Below are 22,734 nucleotides of genomic sequence, written 5' to 3'. Positions count from 1 at the left end.
TAGGTCATCTAGTCTAACCCCCCCACCCAAGCGGGAGACCCTACACCATTTCTGACAAGTGGCAGCCCAACCTCTTCTTGAAAGTCTCAAGTGATGACGCTCCCACAACTTCTGAAGGCAAAGCTGTTCCCTTGGTTGATTGTTCTCACTGCCAGAAAGTTTCTCCTTATTTCCAAGTTGAATCTCTCCTTGTTCAGTTTCCATCCATTATTCCTTGTCTGGCCTTCAGGTGCTTTAGAAAATAGCTTGACCCACCAATCCTCTCTGTGGCAGCCCCTAAAATACCGGAAGGCTGCTATCCTGTCTCCCCTGGTCCCTCTCTTCATTAGACTAGTCATGCCCAGTTCCTGTTCTTCATATGTTTTAGTCTCCAGTCCCCTAATCATCCTGGTTGTTCTTCTCTGTACTTTTTCTAGAGTTTCAACATCTTGTTCAAGAGAGAGGATCTCTCTCTCCAACCCTACTTAACACAGCTGTAGTTTTCAGACATATTTTATTCATTGCAAATTGCCAGTCTGCTGCAGTCACATGCATTATGAATCTGAGAAAATATGGGATGTGGATACTTCAACATGGAATTAAAACAAGGGAAAGCTAACATAAATTTACACTAGTATCATATTTTTTTTTGCTTTTTCCCTTACCAATTCTAACTCAGTTTGATGCTTTCCTTTTTCTTTTTTTTTAAGAAGAATGTGTGGGCTTTTTCCATCATTGGGTACATTTCCTCAGAGAGAAGATCCAACCTCAACATATTAGAAAAAGGACCTGAAGTATGTTTGGATATGATGCAAGGGAGGATGTGGAGGAGAAATTCTTCAAAAGGTTGAAAAGAGAGGAAACGTTTCGGATTTCCCAACAAGCACAGTTAATAGGAATTGGGTGAATGAGGTCCAATGAGGTAATAAATTCTTGGGTTAGCAAAAGGCTCAGGAAAGGAACAATTGAAAGTGCTCATCAAAATCCATAAACAGAATTATACAGACCTGACATTCTGACCCCCTTGTATCTAGCGGTTATAATTCAGTCTGTGTCCTCATTTGGCTTCTACTTCTACCCTAATATGAAATAGCCAACTTAGCGAGACCGAGATCAGAATTGTGGACAAGGGGATAAAGGTAGTCCTCAACTTGCAACTGTTAACGCCCATCACGATGATCAGTTGTAGCGATTGTAAAACAGGTCACCCAAATGACCGACTGGATTTTATAACCTTTGCTGCAGCAATCATTAAGCAAAAACCACGGTTGTAAAGCAAGCACCTGGTCATTAAGCAAATTCCATAGTTGTTAAATGAACCAATGGTTCCCTCTGAGCCGTTTTAAAGGCCAGTTTTTGGCAAAACTCTCGTAAAACATCACATGACTGCAGTTCACTGCAAATGGCCATAAATGCTGAAGCCCAATATATCGTCACGTGACGAGAGGAAGCAATTCAGCCATCATAACTTCAGAACTGGTTTGTAAGCATCCTGGAAGAGATCCATTGCAACGTCAATCATGAGGACTACTGTTTTTTTCTCTATTCTCTGTCACCCCCATTCCTCCTACATATTTTCTTTTTGTCTGTCCAGAGATTGTTCCAGAATCAGAGATGGGGATCCAGTGGTGGGATTCAATTTTTTTTAACTACCAGTTCTGTGGGAGTGGCTTTATGGGCATGGTGTGGCTTGGTGGGCGTGGCAGGGGAAGGATATACTGCAAAATCCCCATTCCCTCCCCACCCCACTAACCTGCTTTCCAGCTCCGTTCTCCTGTGCAGGGCAACAAAAGAAGACCCAGCCAATCAGCTGGTACTCAGGAGGCAGAGAATAGATGGGGGGCAGGGCCAGTCAGAGATAGTATTTGCCGGTTCTCTGAACTACTCAAAATTTCCGCTACCGGTTTTCCAGGACTGGTCAGAACCTGCTGAATCCCACCTCTGTGGGGAACCATGGTCTTTTTATGACTTGTGGACTTCAACTCTCAGAATTCCTGAGCCAGCCATGCTGTTGAAGTCCACAAGGCATAAAAAGGGCTCCCTATTCCCTGTTCCAGGAGGACTCGTTGTTCTTAAAAGAACCAAAAATGGCCTGGCTAAAGTCCACTGCTTTTTCAGTCCTCTGTGTTTGTTTGTGTGTGTGTGTTTGTCTGTGTATCTGTGCGTACTGTATGCGTACACCTTCTTTTACTGCTCAGGTCTAGAACGGCCATTTCAGCTGGCCAAATGCTTGGGGAAACTGTGATGTTTGGGACATACAAGCTGCTTTTTTTTTTTTTAACCCATGATACGTTTTGTCCCCCCCCTCCCCCGTCCTTAGGACACTGCACTAGGAATAACTATTTATCACATGGCCTGTGAGGTTCAACTGCTTGAAACTAGCAAGCAGATGGGGAGAGACAATTCCCGCTTCTGCGGGTTGGGTGGCCTACTTTAGTTCTTCTTTTTATGAAAGGAGAGGGCAGAGCTTTCCTGCCCCTGCAACAGAAGCAGCTGGCAGGGGGTTTATCTCGGCTGGCTCCTTCGCTAGAGGCAGGAGGACTAACTAAGCTGTGCTGCTGTCTCAACCTTGACTTGGTGCTACTTCCTCGTTTTTCTTCAAAGAGGTCCAGTTAATGTCGAGGAAGGGCCTCACTCAGTTCCTGGGTTACCTTAGAGCAGGTAAACCATTGCTGTTTTGGGGGCAGTAATAGGGGCCCACACAGCTGATGGCCACACAGGACATCTGGAGAATTAAGTCTCTTATTTGCCTTCTTATTTATGCTCTTCCATCTTTTGTCCCTGTTTCTCAAATCTTCCCTGGCATACTTCCCTGGCCTTCCAATCCATCAACTGTAGGATTAATAATTTGCTGTTCTATTTCACGTGACAGTTGGAGGTAAGTTGGAGGTGGGAGATGGAATTAAAGTCGTGACAGTTAATTCCTATTTAGTGAGGTGAGAGTCAAAACCAGTACAGTTAGTCCTTGAATTACAAAAGTTCATGTAGTGACCATTCAAAATTACAACGGCACTAAAAAAAAAAAGGTGGTTGGAGCAGAGGCGTCAAGACTGTGCATCAGCAAACTGAAATGGACTGAAATGGGTCATTTCACATCTGAGAAACATTAGATTGTCAACTGAAGACAACATTATACTATAGGAGAAATAAGAGTAGCAATTGTTAAGACACAAATACCAAAATCAGGGCTTGGATGAAACCCTACAAATGATGCCATCATCTCAGTTCAGAAGTAACCTGCTCAGTACTACAAAGGTCTAACCTACGTTTCAATCACAGATGCGGAGGAAGGAGAAAACCCCCCATTTGTATGGCAAATTGTTACATCTTGACAACACAAGAGTTCCCCAAAAGATGTATTATTTTTTCCCCCTGCCTTCAAGTCAGTATTGACTCCTGGCAATTGCCCGGACAGGTAAGTCCCTGCAGTTTTATTGCCAGGGGGGTTCTTGGAAGTGATTTGTCCTGCCTCTTAGGGCAGAGAGAGAGGGCAGAGCTTTACTAGGCAAAGTTCACCCCTGCTGGTTTCAAGTCTAAAGTGGAACTAGGGCTCCAGACCTCCTGGCCTGGTGCCCTAACCACTACGCCAAACAGGCTCTCCAAAGGCCTAACACCAGTTGATTAAAAACCAGAATGCAAAGAGTAGAACAAACGAACAACATTCTTGGCGAAAGGCAGGAAGATGTGGGGATCCTTAAGGATGTGTGCTGGGATTGGTGCCTTTTAACTGGTTCAAAAATGTCTTGGACTGGCCAGTGTCATGTTATTCACAGTGGTAAAAACAATGCGATTGTGAAGAGCTGAGGAAAGACCTCTTTGGAGTGAATGGCCAACCAAATGGCAAACGTGGTTCAGTTCAAGTAAAAGTAAACTGATGCATGTTGTGGGGGTCAGTGGTGTATTAACCATTAAACAGACTAAGCTCATGCTTAGGACACCAGGCCCAAAGGGGGCACCACAAAGTTAAGAATATGGCTTCGTTTTTACACCATGTACAAAGGAGGGAGTGGGGCACCAAGATTCATCAGTGCTGAGGGCACCAGTGAGCCTTAATCCGCCACTGTGGTGGTGGGGGGCTGGATAGAGGGAGGCTACCATCACCTGGATTTTTTTTCTCCTTGAGGAAAATGTTTCACTTCTCACTCAAGAAGCTTCTGTGTTCTCCAATTCTGGGATTTTTTCCCCTTTGTTTTCTTAACAACTTGTTTCCTTATTATTTACTTCCCCGAAGAGATCTTTTAGACCAGTGATCCCCAACCGTTCTTATGCCGCGCCCGGTATCCCACCTTTGGCGTAGCTGGGCGCCGCCATCTTTTGATGAAAAGTGCTTCCGGTGAGCTTTCTACCGGAAAAGCTCACCGGGCACTTTTTCATCAAAAAGATGGCGGCGCCTAGCAAACCAGCGCCCGGTAGGACTTGTTCCACGGACCGGTCCCAGTCCGCGGACCGGTGGTTGGGGACCCCTGTTTTAGACAAGATTCCTGGGTTTTTGTCCTCTATGCATATGAATTTGCTTCATCTTTAGTTATGGCCAGGGCTGGGATTCAAAATTTTAACAACCGGTTCTATGGGCATGGCTTAGTTGGTGGGCGTGGCTTCGTGGTCATGTGACTGGGTGGGCGTGGCTTGGTTGTCATGTTATTGGCTGGGCATGGCCAACTCAATATCACTCACATTGAGGCACGCATCTCCTCGCCTGGCCTCTCGTGACTGTGGGGATGCTGCAACAGTCGTAAGTATGAAAAATGGTCATAAGTCACTTTTTTCAGTGCCATTGTAACCTTGAATGGTCACTCCACACAAGCAAAGTACCAGCAAAGGAGGGAAAAAAACTCCAGAGAAGTTCCAGAGACAGGAAATCTAGTCCTACCAAGAATGTAATAAGGGTTAATGGAGAGGCAGTTTCGGTAAGCAACACCAGAATGTTTCCTTCCTGCCTTCCTTACAGGATTAGGCCAGTGATTTCTTCTAACAACCGGTTCTCCGAACTGCTTAGAATGTTAACAACCGGTTCTAGTGAATAGGTATGAACTGGTAGAATCCCACCCCTGGTTATGGCAGTTTCAGCCTAATTTCACAGCACAACTCCATTGCCTACTTGCAATCACCCTAAAGCAGGAGTGGGAAACTATGGCAACTTTATGAACTATGGACTTCAATTCCCAGAATTCCTGAGCCAGCATGGCTCAGATGGTAGCACTGATGAGATTACCTACTTTGGGTAATGAAACTTCTGCAAGAAAACAACCAAATTCAGAGCACTAAGCCTGAGCTACAAATATTCTTTTTTTGGTACCTTCCATTCACACAACAACTTCACAGTGGAAATGATTCTGTAGTCCTACCAAGTTTCATTCCTTGCACTGCTTATGGAAGAGAGAGGTTTCCTTTGTAGCTGTTCCATTAAATCTCCGGTAAGTAATGACTTTTGCTTGAAAATTCTCCAAAGATGTCATGTTAATTAAAAGCCAGCAGCAACAACAACAACAAAAACCAGGTGCAATTGCCCTGTTCTTGCTTTGGGGAGCCCTCCCGCGTAAGATTGGAAGTATCTAGGCAACGTTTCGATGAAGTCTCATTCATCATCTTCAGGCTTCTGTCTTCAACTCTGTGCTTCTCAGAGTGATGTGAGCTTGCAGCTGCTTCTTCCTTTTAACTGCTAGTGGGGGTGTGACTTGATTGGGTGGGGCTTGGCTGTGTTCTGATTGGGTGGGGGTGTGTTCTCATTGGTTGGGGTTTTGGCTGTGTTCCGATTGGTTGGGGGTTGGCCATGTTCTGATTGGCTGGAGGTGTGTTCTGTTCAGGTGGGGCTTGGTTGTGCTCAGGTTGGTCTTAGTTACTGGGGATTTGAGTTGGTGAGCTGTGATCTTGCTGTTTGGCTTCGAGTTCGTGGTCGTGCTGCATCTTCATGGTGGGGGTCAGTTCGCTTCATGTATGGCTCAGAGGGGTTTGAAGTGGGTAGTGATGCAGCTGCAGTGCGGCTTCTGGTCTGTGGTCGTGTCTCATCTTCTGTGTGGGTGTGAGTCTGCTTTTTACGTGGAAGTGTGGTGGTGGCATCTCGTGTGGCCCTCGTGGGTGTGGGTCTGGTGTCATTCATCATGTTAGGTACTTGTCTGTTCATGAGGGCGGGTTTCCAAATGGCTGGTAAGCGGGAGGTGTCATCTCTTTTATTCATGCTGTGTGGGCGTTTTTCTATCTCTATGGCTTCTCTGATTATTCTGTTGTTGAAGTGTTCGGTTTTTAGCGATAGTTCTGGTATTTTTAAAGTCAATCTCGTGTCCTGTGGCTTTGAGGTGTTGGACCAGGGAAGAGGTCGGGTTCTTCTTTTTTGATTGAGTTCTTATGTTCTTCAACGCGTGCACTTATTCTTCTGTTAGTTTGTCCAATGTATGTGGTGGGGCAGGCAGTGCAAGGGATTTCGTATACTCCTTGGCTTTCTAACTCGATTTTGTCTTTAGTTTAGGATGGTGGATATTTTTCTGTTTGTGCATGCTGTTTTAATGTTGTGTTTTTGGAGGATCTTGCTGATTTTGTCTGTAGTGCCTTTTTATATATGGGAGGAGGGCTTTGCCGTTCTCTTGTTCTCTGTCTTGGATTTTGGTTGGGGTTTCTTTTTGGATTAGGTGGGTAATCTTCTTTCTTTGGAATCCATTGGCTGTTATTTTTATATTCTATTCCATATCTTATTACTATTTTACATTTTCTGCATAGCTTCTCCTGCATCTTTTAATTTTCTCAATTTTATTTTAATTATCTCATCTCAATTCAAAATCATTATATTTGTATTTTTTGTCTGTCCTGTTTCAATTATCTATTATCTTTTCTCATTAAACAACATTTCTGCTGTAGTTACTGATTGGAGTATGACGCCTTTATATCTTTTAAGTTTATCCATTTAACTCTTATTTAGGCTTCAATATATACCCTAAAGTTATAACATTCAATATAATACATAACTTCCATTCGGATTCTGCTTGGTACATTCTTAAAATACACACTATATTCTTAAAAAAAGAAAAAATTATAAATGTATGTAATTAAAACAACACATTCCATTCCAATTCAATTCTATCATTAATATTAATATTCATTAAAGTCTTAACTTCTTTAACATTACTTTTCAATTAAATATCATACTTCTATGGGAACAATTATAAGCTTTCCATAATTAATTCCCCCCTTCACTTATATTTTATAAAACATTAACTAATTAAAATGTTCCCGTTCCTTCCTAATTCAATTTTCTCATTCATTTTATTTCACTTATTTTATTCACAAACATTTCACTAAATTACACTATTTTATCCCTCATTTTAATCATACATTGTTTCCAATTCTCTAAAGTTATTTCTATTACTAATATAACAATACAATCTTATGCACCTTTACAGAATCCCTTTTTCAGTTAGATTTTCACCCATTATCTCTAAATAGGTCCTGTTTCACTATATCATGCTCCGGTCCTTTGTAACTTCTTTTCCTTTCCTTCTTCCCTCTCCTCTTCTCTCTCCCCTTTTTACCCCCTTGTCTCTCTACCTCTATTTCTCTCTTCTGTATTCCCCTTTTCTGTTGCTTTCCAGTATTATACTTATTTTTCGAATTATTTTTCTTTTCTTTGGTTGTTTTTTTAATCTTAAATTCTCCATTCTCTTTCCCCCTCTTTCCTTTTTCTTCCCCACATAAAATTACTTGTTCATTAAACATGGCTTCTTCTTTGTCCCAGTCTTCTTGTTTTGCAGACATTTCTTGTTGTTTCTCATAGTTCCAAATCTCCATTTCTAAGAATTGAAAAACGAAGCCAAAAGAACCCTTCCCTTCTTGTGCATCTTCTTTGTACTTTTTAAGTTCCATTTTCAATTCATCCAGAAGTGGTGCCATTGTATAAATTTTTAAACAACCACCCGATTAATTTTAGTCATTCAAATGTAATAACCAAGAATCCAAAGATCACCAAATAATCCAAATACATGCAAGCTGTTTCTTTTTGCTCTTTTTTTTTCACTTTCTCTTCTTGGGGTTACTTTTTAGTTACAAAGTTTCAGTTAAAATGTATCTTTTAGAAGTCTTGTTAAAGTTTTACTGCAGATTCTTTTTAATTCCAGGCAGTCTCCTCCCTCTTCCAGATCCTACCCTTATTCTTTTTCTCTCCCTTCCTGCTTATGAAAAAAAAATTTAGTGTCCAGAAATCTTTATTATACCTTTGGCATTTTATTTTATTTTCAGCTTAATTGCCTGTTGATGTCAAAGCGGATTTTTCCAATTTCTTATTTAAGACTCTTAGTTGTCAGTATTGGGAAGGAGAGAGAAGAAGAAAAAAGCCAAACCTTTCCCTTTTCACTTTCCTTCGCTGCTTCCGACTCTTCTTTGGGAGCGATGTTTTTTTTTGTAAGTTTAAATTCCAGGGTACCTTAGTTGTTGCTTTCACAATTTAACCCAGTCAGCCAAAACTTTCACTTCTTATCTTCCTCCTGCACATTCTTTTCTGGTTGAGTTCTTCTTTGTGGTGGCCATTTCTGACCACCGCTGCAACCGCCTTCGGGAAACGGAGTAATGGCCAGCTGAGGAGATGTGGCTCTCCTCAACCCTGCTGGCGATCTCCCCCCTCTTCACCACCTCTACGGGGTGGCTTAGCCCCAAAACCAGCCGGCTCGGGGCGCTCCAGCACCGAGCCCAGACCGAAACCACGCACGATCGCGGATTTCTGTCTGTCGCCAAAGAGACTTCAAACCGGAAGCCAGTAGCTGCAAATGTTGACAGGGATGGCTAAAGTCACAGTGCCATCTTTTGGAAGCTTTGTTTCCAATACATTGAAAACTGGATTTTAAAGAGATTATAGTTACTGCCTTTTTTTAATGGGACTACAACTGGGTAACATAATAAATTACACTTACCCCTAGAAAGATCTTCAATGTCATGCCATATTCCTGTCAAGGCAATCATCCACGGGTACGCTGAGTATATATCATGGAATTAAACTGTGACAATTGGTACAGAATAATAACTATAAGCTACAAATGTGATGCTCCATGTGTGACAGACTCAGCGTTCGCATTTGTGTCAGAAGTGGAGCAAATGACTGGAGCTTGCTCCATCACGCAGCATCACTCGGGTCTTGAACATGGGCTTGTTGCTTGTCAACCCAGAGTTGTAACCATGTGAACCATCATGCTCTTAAACTTCATCACGAGAGATCAAAACTACCCAACTGTTACTATCCATTTCAGAATCACAGAAACAATTTGGTTCATGCCAAATCGTAACAACATCAAAACCATGTGTTTCTCCAAACCCAGAATTAATCTTGTAAGTCTAACAAAGGCACAAAGGGATATCTATGTATCTATTTGACAAGGTCTGAATGCACAGAAGATTTCAGACTCTTACAATCCTTCATTTAGTGACCATTTGAAGTTATAACGGTGCTGAAAAAAGTTACTCATGATCAGTTTTTGTGCTTCCATCACAGCATCCCTACAGCCATGTGACAAAAATTCTCACAATAGAAGGTCATTATCATTCATGCTGTATTTATGTTTTAAATATCCAACGTATTGTAAGCCAAAATTTAATTTAAAAAAATAATTCTGGAAAACCTGAAATATCCCAGATTTCTTCAAATAACAGGATTCGTGCGTGATTTTGATTTTTCTTGGCACTCGTTCTTCTAATTAATTTATAATTTAAAAAGGACAATACAAAAATTAAGTGATATGCATTAGCGACTGATTTAATAAAATAAAATATGCAAATTAAAAGCCAGTTAGTATTACAATTTCAAGTGTATCATTATAACACCTGGATAGTTTTCATTCTTGCAGAATAATTGGAACTAAAATAGTTTGATCTGCCCTTTTTGTCTTTCAGCTTTTAAAAGGCTTTCATTAGGACTGCTACTCTACAAACAGCTACCATTGAGAAAGCAGCATCTTGCTGCCCAATGAGAGTATACTTCAACCTTGGCAGCTTGAAGACATATGGACTTCACACGCAGTCATGCTGGCTGGGGAATTCTGCAAAGTGAAGTCCACATATCTTCAAGTTGCCAAGGTTGAGAGGCACTGCTTTGGAGGGACTAAAACGAAGAGATTTAATCTTGGCAGTAAATATAAGGCAGTCTTTGAAGCATGAGCAAGATAACTTTCCGTCCATTCTTTTCCACCACTACCTGCAAGTGTGTTACAAGCCATGGACCAGATTTCATGTGCTTACTGTGCCTTATATATAGATCAACAACTGTTTTCAAAAAGCTATCCTTATGGCATTACATTGTAGTGCCAACATGGAAAACCACTGTTATTTCAACGAGTTTATATTTTGATTTCACTTTCATATTAAGAAAAGTATAGAAGTTTCTACTTCATTCTGGGCTAGCTAGCCTGCTTGCTTTTCACTCTAGCTTGCTGAACAAAGGAGAAGGGTGGGTGGGAAGATTATTTCCATATATCTTCAAAGCTCCCCCCCCCCCAATGCGAAAGTCTGACTTTCAATCCCCATCCAGAGAATGGGAATCCAGGTGCCATCTAGTTAAATTCACGTCTTGCAGTCTCCTTAGCAGGATCATGAAGTCACGGTATCAAATTTTGATAAAAACTGCGGGCTTGTTATTAATGAGGAACTTATGCAGGGAACCAACATTAGGTACTGTGAAAATTGGCTGCCATCGGGGTACCTCTGCTATTGTTATTAAGGACCTCCTGGAAGCCTGTAAGATAGTGATCCCCAACCTTTCTTATGCCAGCGCGCCCGGTATCCCTTACCTTTTTTATGGCGCGGCCCGGTACCGGCATTAGCTGGGCGCCGCCATCTTTTTGATGAAAAGTGCTTCCGGTGAGCTTTCTACCCGAAAAGCTCACCGAGCGCTGGCCGCCATTTTTTGATGAAAAAGTGCTTCCGGTGAGCTTTCTACCCGAAAAGCTCACCGGAAGCACTTTTTCATCAAAAAGATGGCGGCGCCAGCATACCAGCGGCCCGGTAGGACTTGTTCCATCGGACCGGTACCGGTCCGCGGACCGGTGGTTGGGGACCCCTGCTGTAAGAGATTTAACTGTTATCTTGCTTAGTATGTATGCTTTCTGTTATGCTTTTAAATCTGTTTGCTTGATTTAACAATAAAGCTTAAAATCCCTTTATTTACAGGAGTGTTCATTGTCTCTAGATCCAAAAGAAGTAACTGCCTAGGCACCTAATCACTTGGCAAAACATACCTATTAAACTAGAAACCAACATAGACTATCATCTGGTTCTCACTATTCTCTCTTTTGATTTTTGTGAAGTTCACAATATTTTGCAACCTACTATTGACAGGTATTAACTGAATGCACTCAAGCCATGCATCAAAGTAGGTTTTCTTTTTTTCTTCTTTCACCGGAAGTCTAATTGCCGGCTGCCGGCAAGTTCGAATCCCACCAGATTCAAGGCTGACTCTGCCTCCCATCCCTCCGAGGTGGGTAAAATGAGGACCCAGATTGTTGGGGGGAGGCAATACTATTGACAGGTATTAATTATGCTTTTAAGTCAGGCCTTCCTTAAAAGTTGGACATTGTGGTTAAAGGTCATCTTGGTTTTCTGCCAGCTAAACACCAATTCAGATAGAAACATCTCTAAACTGGAGAACCAGTGATGCATGTAACTCTAGTTTATTTAATGTATCATTCTGCAAAAAAAAATAATCATTATTATATTGTACTGTGCTCAACAGAACCAGCTTGGGTAAACCCACCCGAGTTCGGCGCAATTCTCTAAACCTCCAAGTTTTGACTCAGGAAATCTCATATTTTTGTGCATGAACTACATGACGCTGGATGGATACAAAATGCTTTGAAGCACTTGAGCAGGTTTTCTTTTTTTCTTCTTTCTCTGGAAGTCTGACTGTCAGTTGCCAGCAGTTCGGCAGTTCGAATCCCACCAGGCTCAAGGTTGACTCTGCCTCCCCATCCTTCCAAGGTCAGTAAAATGAGGACCCAGATAGTTGGGGGCAATAGGCTGACTCTGTAAACCGCTTAGAGAGGGGCTGTAAAACACCGTGAAGCGGTATATAAGTCAAAGTGCTATTGCTAAGTGCTATTAGCAGGGCGGTCAAAAATAAAGGGAAGTTAGTTTCCTATCTCTCGTGGAGATTTTTTTCTACCTGGCTCCTTTTCTGCGTCGGAGCCCAGTTTCCTCTTGTGGGGGACTGGCAGCCCACTTACACACACGCACCCCTACACACCTAAACACACACACAACTGGCAATCGACCTACACACAAAAACACACACACACGGCTTCTCCAGAGAGAAGCTCCCCCGCCACGCTGTAACCCAATTACCACCCGCCTCCTCCTCCTCCTCCTCCCCCGTCAAGCCTTCCACTCCAGCAACTTGACTCCCGGCACCGGGCAGAGCTCCAGCCCGCGAGGAAGCGCCCCTTTCCCGGCACCCGAGGCAGCGCGCAAAAAAGCCTGGCGATCCGCGGCGGCAGATTCGCGCCTGACGGCCGGGGCGCTTTGCTTTCGCGGGCCGCTTCCTCGCCCGAGGGGGCGGGAGCTTCCAAGGCGGATCGGTGCGGCCTTTGTCGAAGCGAGCCCTCCAAATCGGGGCCGGGATTAGGGAGGGGAAGGGGGTGAAGGTTTGACGAGGCGGCCGTCGGGCCCAGCCGCCTCTCGTGGCGAAAGTGCGGTTGCCAGGGCGCCGCTTTACCCAGCGGCCTCCCCGCGCAGGAGCCGCCGCCGCCGCCGCCGCTGTCGCTTCTCCTACCGCCGCCGCCGCCGCCGGAGCTTTCACCTCCATTGTCCGGGCCGGGTTGGGCCCATGGGCCCTTCCGCCGCGGGAATCGCCCTGCAGCCGCCGCCGCCCTTCAACCGGCCCGGGGCTTGAGCCGAGCTCGGTGAGAGATCCGCGCGGAGAGGCTGGGAGGTTTTAATGGGGAAGGCGGACGTCGGGCGGCAGGAATCGCGCCCTGACGGCCTGGGGGTGGAGGGCGGACGAAAGCAGCTTCCCTTCTTCCCGGAAAGGACGTGCGCCCTGCCGCCCTGTCCGGAGGCTGCGCGGGAGCGGCGGGGCGGGTGGGAGTCCATAAGCCGCCCGTTAAGAGAAGAAGGTCGGGGCGTCGGCAGGTGGCCGGGGAGGCTGGCACGGGGGGGGGGGGCTTCCCCACCCCCACGTGCAGGCGGGGCTGGTTGGGGTCGAAGGCGGCGGGCCGCTTCGGGCTTAGCCTTGACAGCCCTCCCTCCCTCCCCTCCCCGGTCCCCAAATCCGGAGCCTCCTTCCTGGCTTCACAATGTGGGGCGAGCGAGGGTTGGTGGGGAGGCAGCCTGCGGTGTGGGGGGACCCTCTGCGCCCCCTCCCCTCTGCAGGGCGGTGGGAGTGGAGGGGGTGGCAGGTGAGAAGGGGGTAGCATCTCGGGGGCGGGGAGGGGACGATGGCCAGGATCCCCCGCCCGTTCGGAGGGTGCGCGATGCCGTCCGCCAAACTGCTCAGTGGCCCCCACCTTGCCTTGCTTGAGATGGGCCGGACCTCAAAAACTTTGATGCTGTTCTTCTTCTCCCCACTTCTGGGGGGAGTCACGGGACCCGCGTGCCGGTACGTGGGAAAGGCCGCCGCCGGTTGGGGGAAAGTCTGCTGTAGAATCCCACTTCACACACCACCACCACCACCCAACTTATTAGCACGGGGGTGCAACATGGGTGCTGGTCCCAAGTTGCAAAAGAGGGATGGTCTCTCTTGTTGCTGTCTTCCCCACCTCCCCTTGTGCTTTCTCCCCCCCCTGCATGATTTCTCTTGAAATGGGGGGAAAAAAACCAAAACAAAACCTAAAAACATGGGCCTCAGTTTTGACAGCTCACTTTTCCGTTAGTTGTCATTTCCCCCCCTTTAAAGCTGCAGATACAATTATGGGATGGGAAGTAGAGTGGAAGGTATTTCTTCAACCTCAACTCATGGGTGCCAAAAGAAAGAGAGGTGCCGAGGGCATTAGGAAGGCGGTGTGTGAATCTCGGCATAGGCAGTGGATAATCGTCCTTTGCACTCTCTTTAATATTTTCTCCTGCTTATCCCAGCTGCCAGGAGGATTGCCTGACATCCTCTGCCTTAACTATCATTCCCCCCCACCTTTGCTGGTAGCCAGATTGTGGAGAAAGAGTGAACTGTCAGAAGTAGTACCAACTGTTGGCATTCCTTCACTTCACCTTTTCATTTCCTCCTCTCCCCACTTCTCCCTCTCTTTCTACCTTGTGCATAGCTGTGGTTAACCATGCACTGGGCCAGCCATTTCCACTACAGTTAGAGGCAGGGGGGGAAACATTAGTAAGATTAGTAAGAAGTGTCAGTAAAGGGGAATCCTCCTTAGCATGGTGACAGGTTGTCTTCAGTCAGTTCCCTTCCTTGTACTGTGGAGGGACCAGGGACAGAAGGGGAATCAGCATGATGAGATTAGTGGGATTTCTCCTCAAAGTAGTGGGATGGCATGGCAAGGGTGCTAAATTACCATCAGGATAACACTAGTACTACCCTCCCCTTTTAAGTGCTCATTGAGTTTGCTTCAGGTTGGGTACAACAGAATTATGAAGCGATTGATTCATCTTCCCACCATCCTTCCATGCATCCTCCTTAATTCCCGTTCCTTGCCTAGCCAAATGTCTCCCTGCAGGATGAAGAAAGCAGTGTGAGAGAGCAAGGTATGCTTGGGACTGGGCCGAGAGCCTCTTTTCTTCCTCCTCCCTTGTGAACACGAGTGTCCCACAGGCTTGGAATTAAAAAGGACGGAGTACATCGTTAATAATATAAGAGTGTTAGCTTCAGCAGTCTCAATAGAGCCAGTAAAGCCCCAGCATAAAAACACATAGAAGAATTTACTTTTGAAAAGAAAGGCAAATGAAATACTTCCTCTAAAACAGGTCAGCACTGGGGGAATCTTTCTTGGAATCATTTCCCATAATGCAATTTAATCCAGTACAAATAGCATGATGATAACCATGGCTACTTTCTTCCTTATGCAACTGAGAATGGGATTAGTTTCAAACTTGTATCCTTTTCACATCTTTGATAGATGGTTAAAAGTAAAATCTCCTTTCAGTAGAGTTTAACTCCTGCTGACCTCTTAAATATGTCCAGATAGGAGGGGTTGTTTTTTTGGGGTGGGCAACAACAACGCAACTGTTTTACAGTTGCCTACTTAAATGTTTCTTGACTTCCCACCCCAATCTGTGATCTTCTGTGGTCTCCCATACAAATACTGACCAAGTCCAGACCTGCTTAGTTTTTTTTTTTGCAATCAACCAAGTTTAGCAAAGTGCTGCCATTGATACTAAATGTTTAGAACAGATTTCTACACAGTGGTGTTTTCAAGACATGCTGAATTCCATAGCTCCTAGAATTTCTTTCCAGGATAAACCGTAATGTAGTGACAGCAACCTTCCAGGCTTAGAAATTAGCATCGTTATCTGAAGAGGAAAGAAAACACAGGAATTGGTGTTTAAAACAATCCCTCCAAGTATCCACAAGTGCACTGATAAGTGTGATAGCCGCTCAAAACAATATGACCCATCCACAGTCACTGGTAGTTGGGCAGCTGTATAAATTTTCTTAATAAAGTAGATGAGGGCAAGATGCATCAACTCTCATCTTGGAAATTTGACAGACTTTAGCAGGATATTTCTGTTTGGATGTGAGAGATTGTTGCAATTCTTTTGCGTGTCTTAGGATCACAGTTGTGTGTTGACCACAATTATTAAACATGTCTACACTGTGTTGTGTAAATTGACACTGAGACTGGTGTACAGTAGGATATGCAAGCATTCAGATAAGGCTAGAAGATACAAGGGGAGCTTTGTTGAAAATGTAGATTGTTTTAAAAGAGAAAGAAAGGTTGGCAGGTGGGCTCTTCTGATCCCTGCGTCCTGAGGACAACAAATGTTGTTGGCAAACATACTACAGGTGGTAAGGATTGATTGTAATTGCAGATGTCTCCTGATAGTGCTGCTATCAATCCGCATAATTTAGCAATACGTTGGAAGAAATAGGATGAAAAATAGTAACTGTTTTAAAAGACATGCAAAGTCATACCAGTCCTATTTACAGCATGGCTGCAATACTTGTCCTGGTCCAGTTGTTTTGCCCAGTTGATCTTCTGGATCCTCCAGGCCTCCATTTGCCTCTCTGGTTTCAACTGTGCTTAATCCATTGGGGTTAAACAGATCCTGTCCTAGGAATCCAGGAGGGTTGCTAAAGCCTGTGTCCTTTGGACCTGGGTGTTGGTTGATGACCGCTGTGGTAAAACTTAACCATTCCTGCTCTTCGTTCTCCTTCCCTGCAGAGCCGAGGAACGCCATGGGGGTGGACTTTGACGTGAAGACTTTCTGCCACAATCTGCGGGCCACCAAGCCACCCTACGAGTGTCCCGTGGACACCTGCCGCAAAATCTACAAGAGCTACAGCGGCATCGAGTACCACCTCTACCACTACGACCATGACAATCCACCGCCCCCGCAGAACACCCCGCTGCGCAAGCACAAGAAGAAGGGCCGTCACGGACGCGCAAGCAACAAGCAGTCGCCCAGCCCCTCCGAGACTTCGCAGTCCCCGGGGCGGGACGTCATGACTTACGCGCAAGCCCAGCGCATGGTCGAGGTGGACCTGCACGGCCGCGTGCACCGCATCAGCATCTTTGATAACTTGGACGTGGTGTCCGAGGACGACGAGACTCCCGAAGAGGCCCCGGAGAACAATAGCAACAAGGAGAACACAGAAACGCCCTCGGTCGCCCCCAAAGCCGGAAAGCACAAGAACAAGGAGAAACGCAAGGATTCCAACCACCACCACCACCACCACCACAGTGCCTCAGCCGGCAACACGCCTAAGCTCCCCGAGGCTGTGTACCGAGAGCTGGACCAGGATACCCCCGATGCCCCGCCTCGCCCCACCTCTTATTACAGGTACCGGTCGCCGCGGGCCACAAGTCCCGACGTAGGAGCGCGTGGGCTCAGAGAGCTTAAGCGGGAGGGGCGGAGGATCCTTTAACCTGGAGCCTCAGCTAGAGAGAGGAGGGCTCCTTAAGAATGTGTTTCCCTCTCATAGGGTGGCTTCTGACGACACCTTGTTCCGGTTTGGAGACCAAGGTAATATGTGTTCAGAGCGGGTGGGCAGTAGGCAGGCAGACAGACTGGGGGGGACAGAAAGAAAAGGTCTTTCTGTTTGGGAAGGGATACTCCATTGGGATACAGGTAGTGAGGTGGTGGTTCAGTTGAGTTTTGCCCCCATTTCACGGTCTTTCTTATGCCACAGTGGTTAAGCGAATCACTGCAAGCGGTTAAGTTAGTAACACGGCGGTTCAGTGGATTTGATTTCCCCCCAAAGTTGACTTGGTGGTCAGAAAAAGTCAGGAAAGGCAGATTCTCACTCGTTCCCTTTGCCCTCTTTGCTTTGACTTAGGAAAGTATCTTCTTGTACTGAATGAAACATGGTACATTGTGTTTTTTTTAACCCCCCAGTTGTAACAACACCGCTCAGCCTGTTCCATTCAGCTTCAATAGCAGTTGTTCTTAGATTTAAAAGTTTCCTATTATGACATGGTGTTTGTTCTCTTTCTAAGCAAAGGGGGAAAAGGTGGGGGGACTTGGGTATACACACATACACCACACACATTATGACTTCATTGGCATAAATAAGGTGAAAGGCACATTGTTTGGCATTTGCACCATGACATACCTAGCACAAATTACACGATTTGCACCATTTGTGTTTTGTTAAATCACTGTGACTTCTAATGGCTATGTATAGATTGATTGATTGATTGTCATCAAGTTGGGGTTGACTCTTGGTGGCCACATCAATAAATTTTTCTCCTCATGATAACCTGAACCTAGCTTGGTCCTTCCACCTATTGCCACTGAGTCCCTCCACGTTGCTGTTGGTTTTCTTCTCCTTTTCTCTCCTTCCCAGCATTAGAAGCTTCTCCAGGTAGATGCGTGTGGGGCAGAAATAAAGTGGCAACTAGATGAGGGATTCTTCATTATGGTTCTGCAATCAGAGGAAGCAATAACTGCCACTTGGCCACTTGACTGGAGACTCTCTGGCTCCATTATTGGACTTTAACTATCAGGATTCTGGGAAATGAAATCTAAAAAAATCTGAAGGGAACCAGGCTGAGTTAGAATTTACTGTAGCAGAGCAGTGAAGTGACGATGACACTTTCAGACCACTTAAAGTAGGTATAAGGATGCTGAAGGGTAGATAGCGGCTCCGTAGGCCTCCTAGACTTCCATTTTCCTCAGCCTTGCACTTTCTCTCTCTCTCTCTCTCTCTCTCTCTCTTCTTTTAGATACATTGAGAAGTCAGCAGAAGAGTTGGATGAGGAGGTTGAGTACGACATGGATGAGGAAGATTACATCTGGTTGGACATTATGAACGAACGCCGGAAGACGGAAGGTGTCAGCCCTATTCCTCAGGAGATCTTTGAATATCTAATGGACCGGCTAGAGAAGGAATCCTATTTTGAGAGCCACAACAAAGGGGACCCAAATGCCTTGGTGGACGAGGATGCCGTCTGCTGCATTTGCAACGACGGGGAATGTCAGAATAGCAACGTCATCCTTTTTTGTGACATGTGTAACTTGGCTGTGCACCAGGAATGCTATGGGGTCCCTTATATCCCGGAAGGCCAGTGGCTGTGCCGCCGCTGCTTGCAGTCGCCTTCCAGGGCCGTGGACTGCGCCCTGTGTCCAAACAAAGGCGGCGCCTTCAAACAGACAGACGATGGCCGTTGGGCCCACGTGGTGTGTGCCCTCTGGATCCCCGAGGTCTGTTTTGCGAACACGGTGTTCCTGGAGCCCATAGACAGCATAGAACACATCCCACCAGCCCGCTGGAAGCTGACCTGTTACATCTGCAAGCAGCGAGGCTCCGGGGCCTGCATACAGTGTCACAAAGCGAACTGCTACACAGCCTTCCACGTTACTTGCGCTCAGCAGGCTGGGCTCTATATGAAAATGGAGCCTGTCCGAGAAACGGGGGCCAATGGCACTTCGTTTAGCGTCCGTAAGACAGCTTACTGTGACATCCACACGCCGCCCGGCTCAATGCGACGCTTGCCTGCCCTCTCCCACAGCGAAGGGGAGGAAGAAGAAGAAGAGGAAGAGGAGGACGGGAAAAGCTGGAGTTCAGAGAAAGTGAAAAGGGCCAAGGCTAAATCCCGGATCAAAATGAAGAAGGCAAGGAAAATTCTGGCTGAAAAGAGAGCAGCTGCCCCCGTGGTGTCCGTGCCATGCATACCTCCCCACAGGTATGGCAGCCTTCATTCTCAGCTTCTTTATTTGATACATTCTCAGCTTCTTATTTACATTGATGTCCCCATGTAAACAGACACATCGGGGTGCTGGCTTGTTTGCGACAATGAGAGTACCATTGGGCATTTTCTGAGTGGTTAGCCTAAACTGAGAAAGAACTAGCTTCATATATAGATCCTGCGTTTTGGTCATATCATCAGAAATGCACGTAGGAACTGCCTTTGGCTGCAGTTGCTTTACAGCAGCAGTGTTCCTCGTAGTAAAGTAAGATGCCTATTTTATGAACAGATAAAATAACCCCTTCCAAGTACAGGTACATTTAGTAGCATTTTAAAGGGCAATAACACTTGTACGTAGTTAGTTACAATGAGAGAGGTTGTCCAGCATCGCTCAGAAAGTGTGGCAGCTAAGCATGAATTTGAACTGTTCCTTCCTCCCCTTATAATCTATGAATACACCTGTATATCCACGTGCAGGTGCAGCACCTGCGCTCCTTAGGGGTTCGGTGTTTGGTGAAATTCATTGAGTAGAATATTTCGGATTTCTTCTCCGCTCGGCTTTCCAATAAGATCACGTATTTTTGTTTTTGTTAGTGTGGGATAGCCTTTGGAAGGGTTTGTTCATTCTTCTAAGCAATCATTTCGGATGCAAGAAATAACACAGGTAGTCCTTGACTTACAACCACAATTGGGATTGGAATCTCCATCGTTGAGTGAGGTAGTGACTAAATGCCTGATTTTGCAAGCTTTTTTTGCTCTTGTTAAGTGAATCATATGCAAGTGGTCCTCGACTTACAGGTAGTCCTCGTTTTACGACTTATGACAATTGAGCTCCAAATGTCTGTTGCTAAGTGAAACAGTTGTTAAGTGAGCTTTGTTCCATTTAATGACCATTCTTGCCACAGCTGTTAAGTGCATCACTGAGCCTGGCTTCCCCGTTGACTTTGCTCCTCAGAAGGTCGCAAAAAGGGATCCCATGATCCTGGGACACTGCTAACCGTCATAAGTGTGAGTCTGTTGCCAACCGTCTGAATTTCGATCACATGACCGTTGGGATTGTTGCAGTAGTTGTGAGTGTGAAAAACGGTCACGTTACTTTTTTTTCAGTGCCGTTGTAACTGTGAGTGGCCACTAAATGAACTGTTATAAGTCGAGGACTACCTGCACTCGTTAAGTGAATCCGGCTTCCTCATGGACTGCGTTGCCAGAAAAGACAGTTTGGAAAGTCGGAAATGGCAATTAGGTGACTCTGGGATGGCTGCAAACTCTGTGAACGGGTTGCCAAGCCACCTGAAGTTTGATCCTGTGACTGTAGGGGACACGGCAGCGGTCATAAGTAGTGAGGGCCAATTAAAAGACCGCCCTGTTGTAGCTTTAAACGGTCATTAAGCAAATGGTAAGTTGAGGACTCCATGCATCCGCCGTCTCCTTTAAAGCAGAATTGGAGTTGCTTTCAGATCTCTTGAAAAAATGTTATCAGTGGACTGAGAACCCCGGAGCAACCCGCTTGCATAATCGATTTGGCAGCAGCGCCAAACGGAGTTGCTTTCTGGACTTTGACCTTATTCTTTAATTGGTCTCCTCTCTCCCCATGAATGAAATTCCTCTACCAAAGCAGCTGAGAGGCGTCTGGTTTGGCCTCTCCTGCTGTCGATGTGCTTTCCTCCCGCTGTGATCGTCCTGACTGGGGCTGGGGAGAAGGACGGAAAGTGAGGTGAACGGGTATTATAGCCTGTTATCAGTGCCGTCAAGGCATTTCCCCTCCCTCGTAGAGCTGGTTGTGCGTAGATTGAGAATGCTGTGAGCTGGACATTTTGGGGGGGGTTACTTCTTATACAGGTAGTCCTCAACTTACAGCAGTTCGCGTAGTGACCGTTCAAAGTTACGACAGCGCTGAAAAAGGTGACTCGTGACCATTTTTCACAGTTACCATCTTCGCAGCGTCCCCCCGTGATCAAAACTCACCCGCTCGACAACGGGTTCATCCTTATGACCGTTGCTGTCTCCCGGGGGTGTCACATGATCTCCTTTGCGACCCTCTGTCAAGCAAAGTCAATGGGGAAAGCCAGATAACGACTGGGTTGCTAACTTAACAACAACTGCAATCATTCACTTAACTGCGACAAGCAAGGTCGTAAAATGGGGCAAAACTCACTTAGCAGCTGTCTCCCTTAGCAACAGAAACGTTGGGCTAGTTATGATTGTAAGTTGAGGACTAACTATACTTTAAATTCCTGGCTGTCCCGTAGCTCTTCAGTGTTTGTGGCTGTGCTTTCAAAGTGCTTTGAAATAGGGCTTACTGGAGCTAAGTTGTAAAAACCCAAATGGGCACTAGGTGGCAGCAAATGGTTCCCATTTCTGCTCCTCTTTTGTTTTGGTCATTGATTGACTTTGGTCATTGACCTTTGCGTGTGAATTCTTTTTCCGCGGTATTCTTCACCACCCATATACTGCTGCCCTGTTTCAACCAGTCCCTCCAGGGTTAATAAAAACCAGGTTTTCACTTTCATCTGCAGCTTAAAGGTTAGGCAATCAACACATAAAGCATTTCATAGTGCTATAATGCTTTTTCTTGGGCAAATGGCTGTGCTGCTGTGACTAGCAGCTGTTGGCATTGTTAATGGGAAGGGATCTGGGGCTTGTTCCAGGAGAGGAAGGAAGCAGCAGCAGCTGCAAGTGGAATTAATCTGGGAGCTGGTAACTTGCTGAAATGAAAACGAGGAGATATTTGAAACCATGTCAAATTGACTGTTAGTTGACTCTTTGTAGCTGCCACGATCAGCACCCAATTATTTTATTTTCCTCTCACCCTTCTTAGCCTCTGCAACCAAATTTTACTGTTGGAACCTTGGATGGGATAGTTATATTTTACTTAGGAAAATTGCGTGTGAGATAAAACTCGTTGGACAGGTTTTATCCTGTCTTCTAATTCCAGATGAACCCTTATTAAGAAGATAGATTTATTTATTTATTATTTATTGTATCTGCGTGCCATCCCATTTCACTATTAAATGACTCTGGGGGTCTTATCTTAAATTATATATATATATATATATATATATATATATATATATATATATATATATATATATATATATATATATATATACATACATACATACATACATACATACATACATACATACATACATATATATATATAACAATTAAAAATTTACACTTGCTTTCACTGAAATCGTCAGTAGATTTTTGACTCTGATACTACCTAAGAGGGTGATTGTAAAGCAGGACACGTGAAAGTTTAGCAGAAATTATATTTTAAGCCCTTGCTTAGATGTGTTATTGTGCAATCTTTCCCAATCTGTTGTGATCCAGGATATGATGTAGTTGACAACCATTCCTTCAGTCTTCACCCAACAGAGTCTGGAATTCCACATTAGTTTTTTGTTCTGGTTTGGTCCATCAAGCTGAGTGCTGAAAGTTGCCTTTGTAGCAACTTTGCCTGCAACAAAGGCAACTTTCAAGTGTCAGGCTTGTC

At 45.3% G+C, this 22,734-nt stretch overlaps 1 protein-coding gene across 14 annotated transcripts in view; it reads left to right on the top strand.

Annotated features, from left to right (window-relative positions):
* Nucleotides 1–12,582: 12,582 nt before the first annotated feature.
* BRPF1 (bromodomain and PHD finger containing 1) overlaps nt 12,583–22,734 on the top strand; it is a 32,580-nt gene continuing 22,428 nt past the window's right edge. For 7 of the 14 annotated variants that reach the window (XM_087954469.1, XM_087954466.1, XM_087954460.1 and 4 more), the window contains exons 1-3: nt 12,679–12,842; nt 16,269–16,887; nt 18,273–19,232. In XM_087954469.1, the coding sequence (XP_087810595.1) occupies nt 16,283–16,887; nt 18,273–19,232 (1,565 nt within the window). In that variant the 5' untranslated portion in view covers nt 12,679–12,842; nt 16,269–16,282. Of the gene's footprint in view, nt 12,843–16,268; nt 16,888–17,029; nt 17,071–18,272; nt 19,233–22,734 lie in introns of all 14 variants that reach the window. The other 7 variants (XM_087954467.1, XM_087954465.1, XM_087954459.1 and 4 more) reach the window with 5 other exon arrangements.

Source organism: Notechis scutatus, chromosome 2 (genome assembly GCF_049901735.1).
Source record: "Notechis scutatus isolate UNSWTSFEM ecotype Mainland chromosome 2, rNotScu1.2, whole genome shotgun sequence".
Taxonomy (NCBI): domain Eukaryota; kingdom Metazoa; phylum Chordata; class Lepidosauria; order Squamata; family Elapidae; genus Notechis; species Notechis scutatus.
Note: the sequence above shows the minus strand (reverse complement) of the source record. Positions and strands in the feature narration are given on the sequence as shown.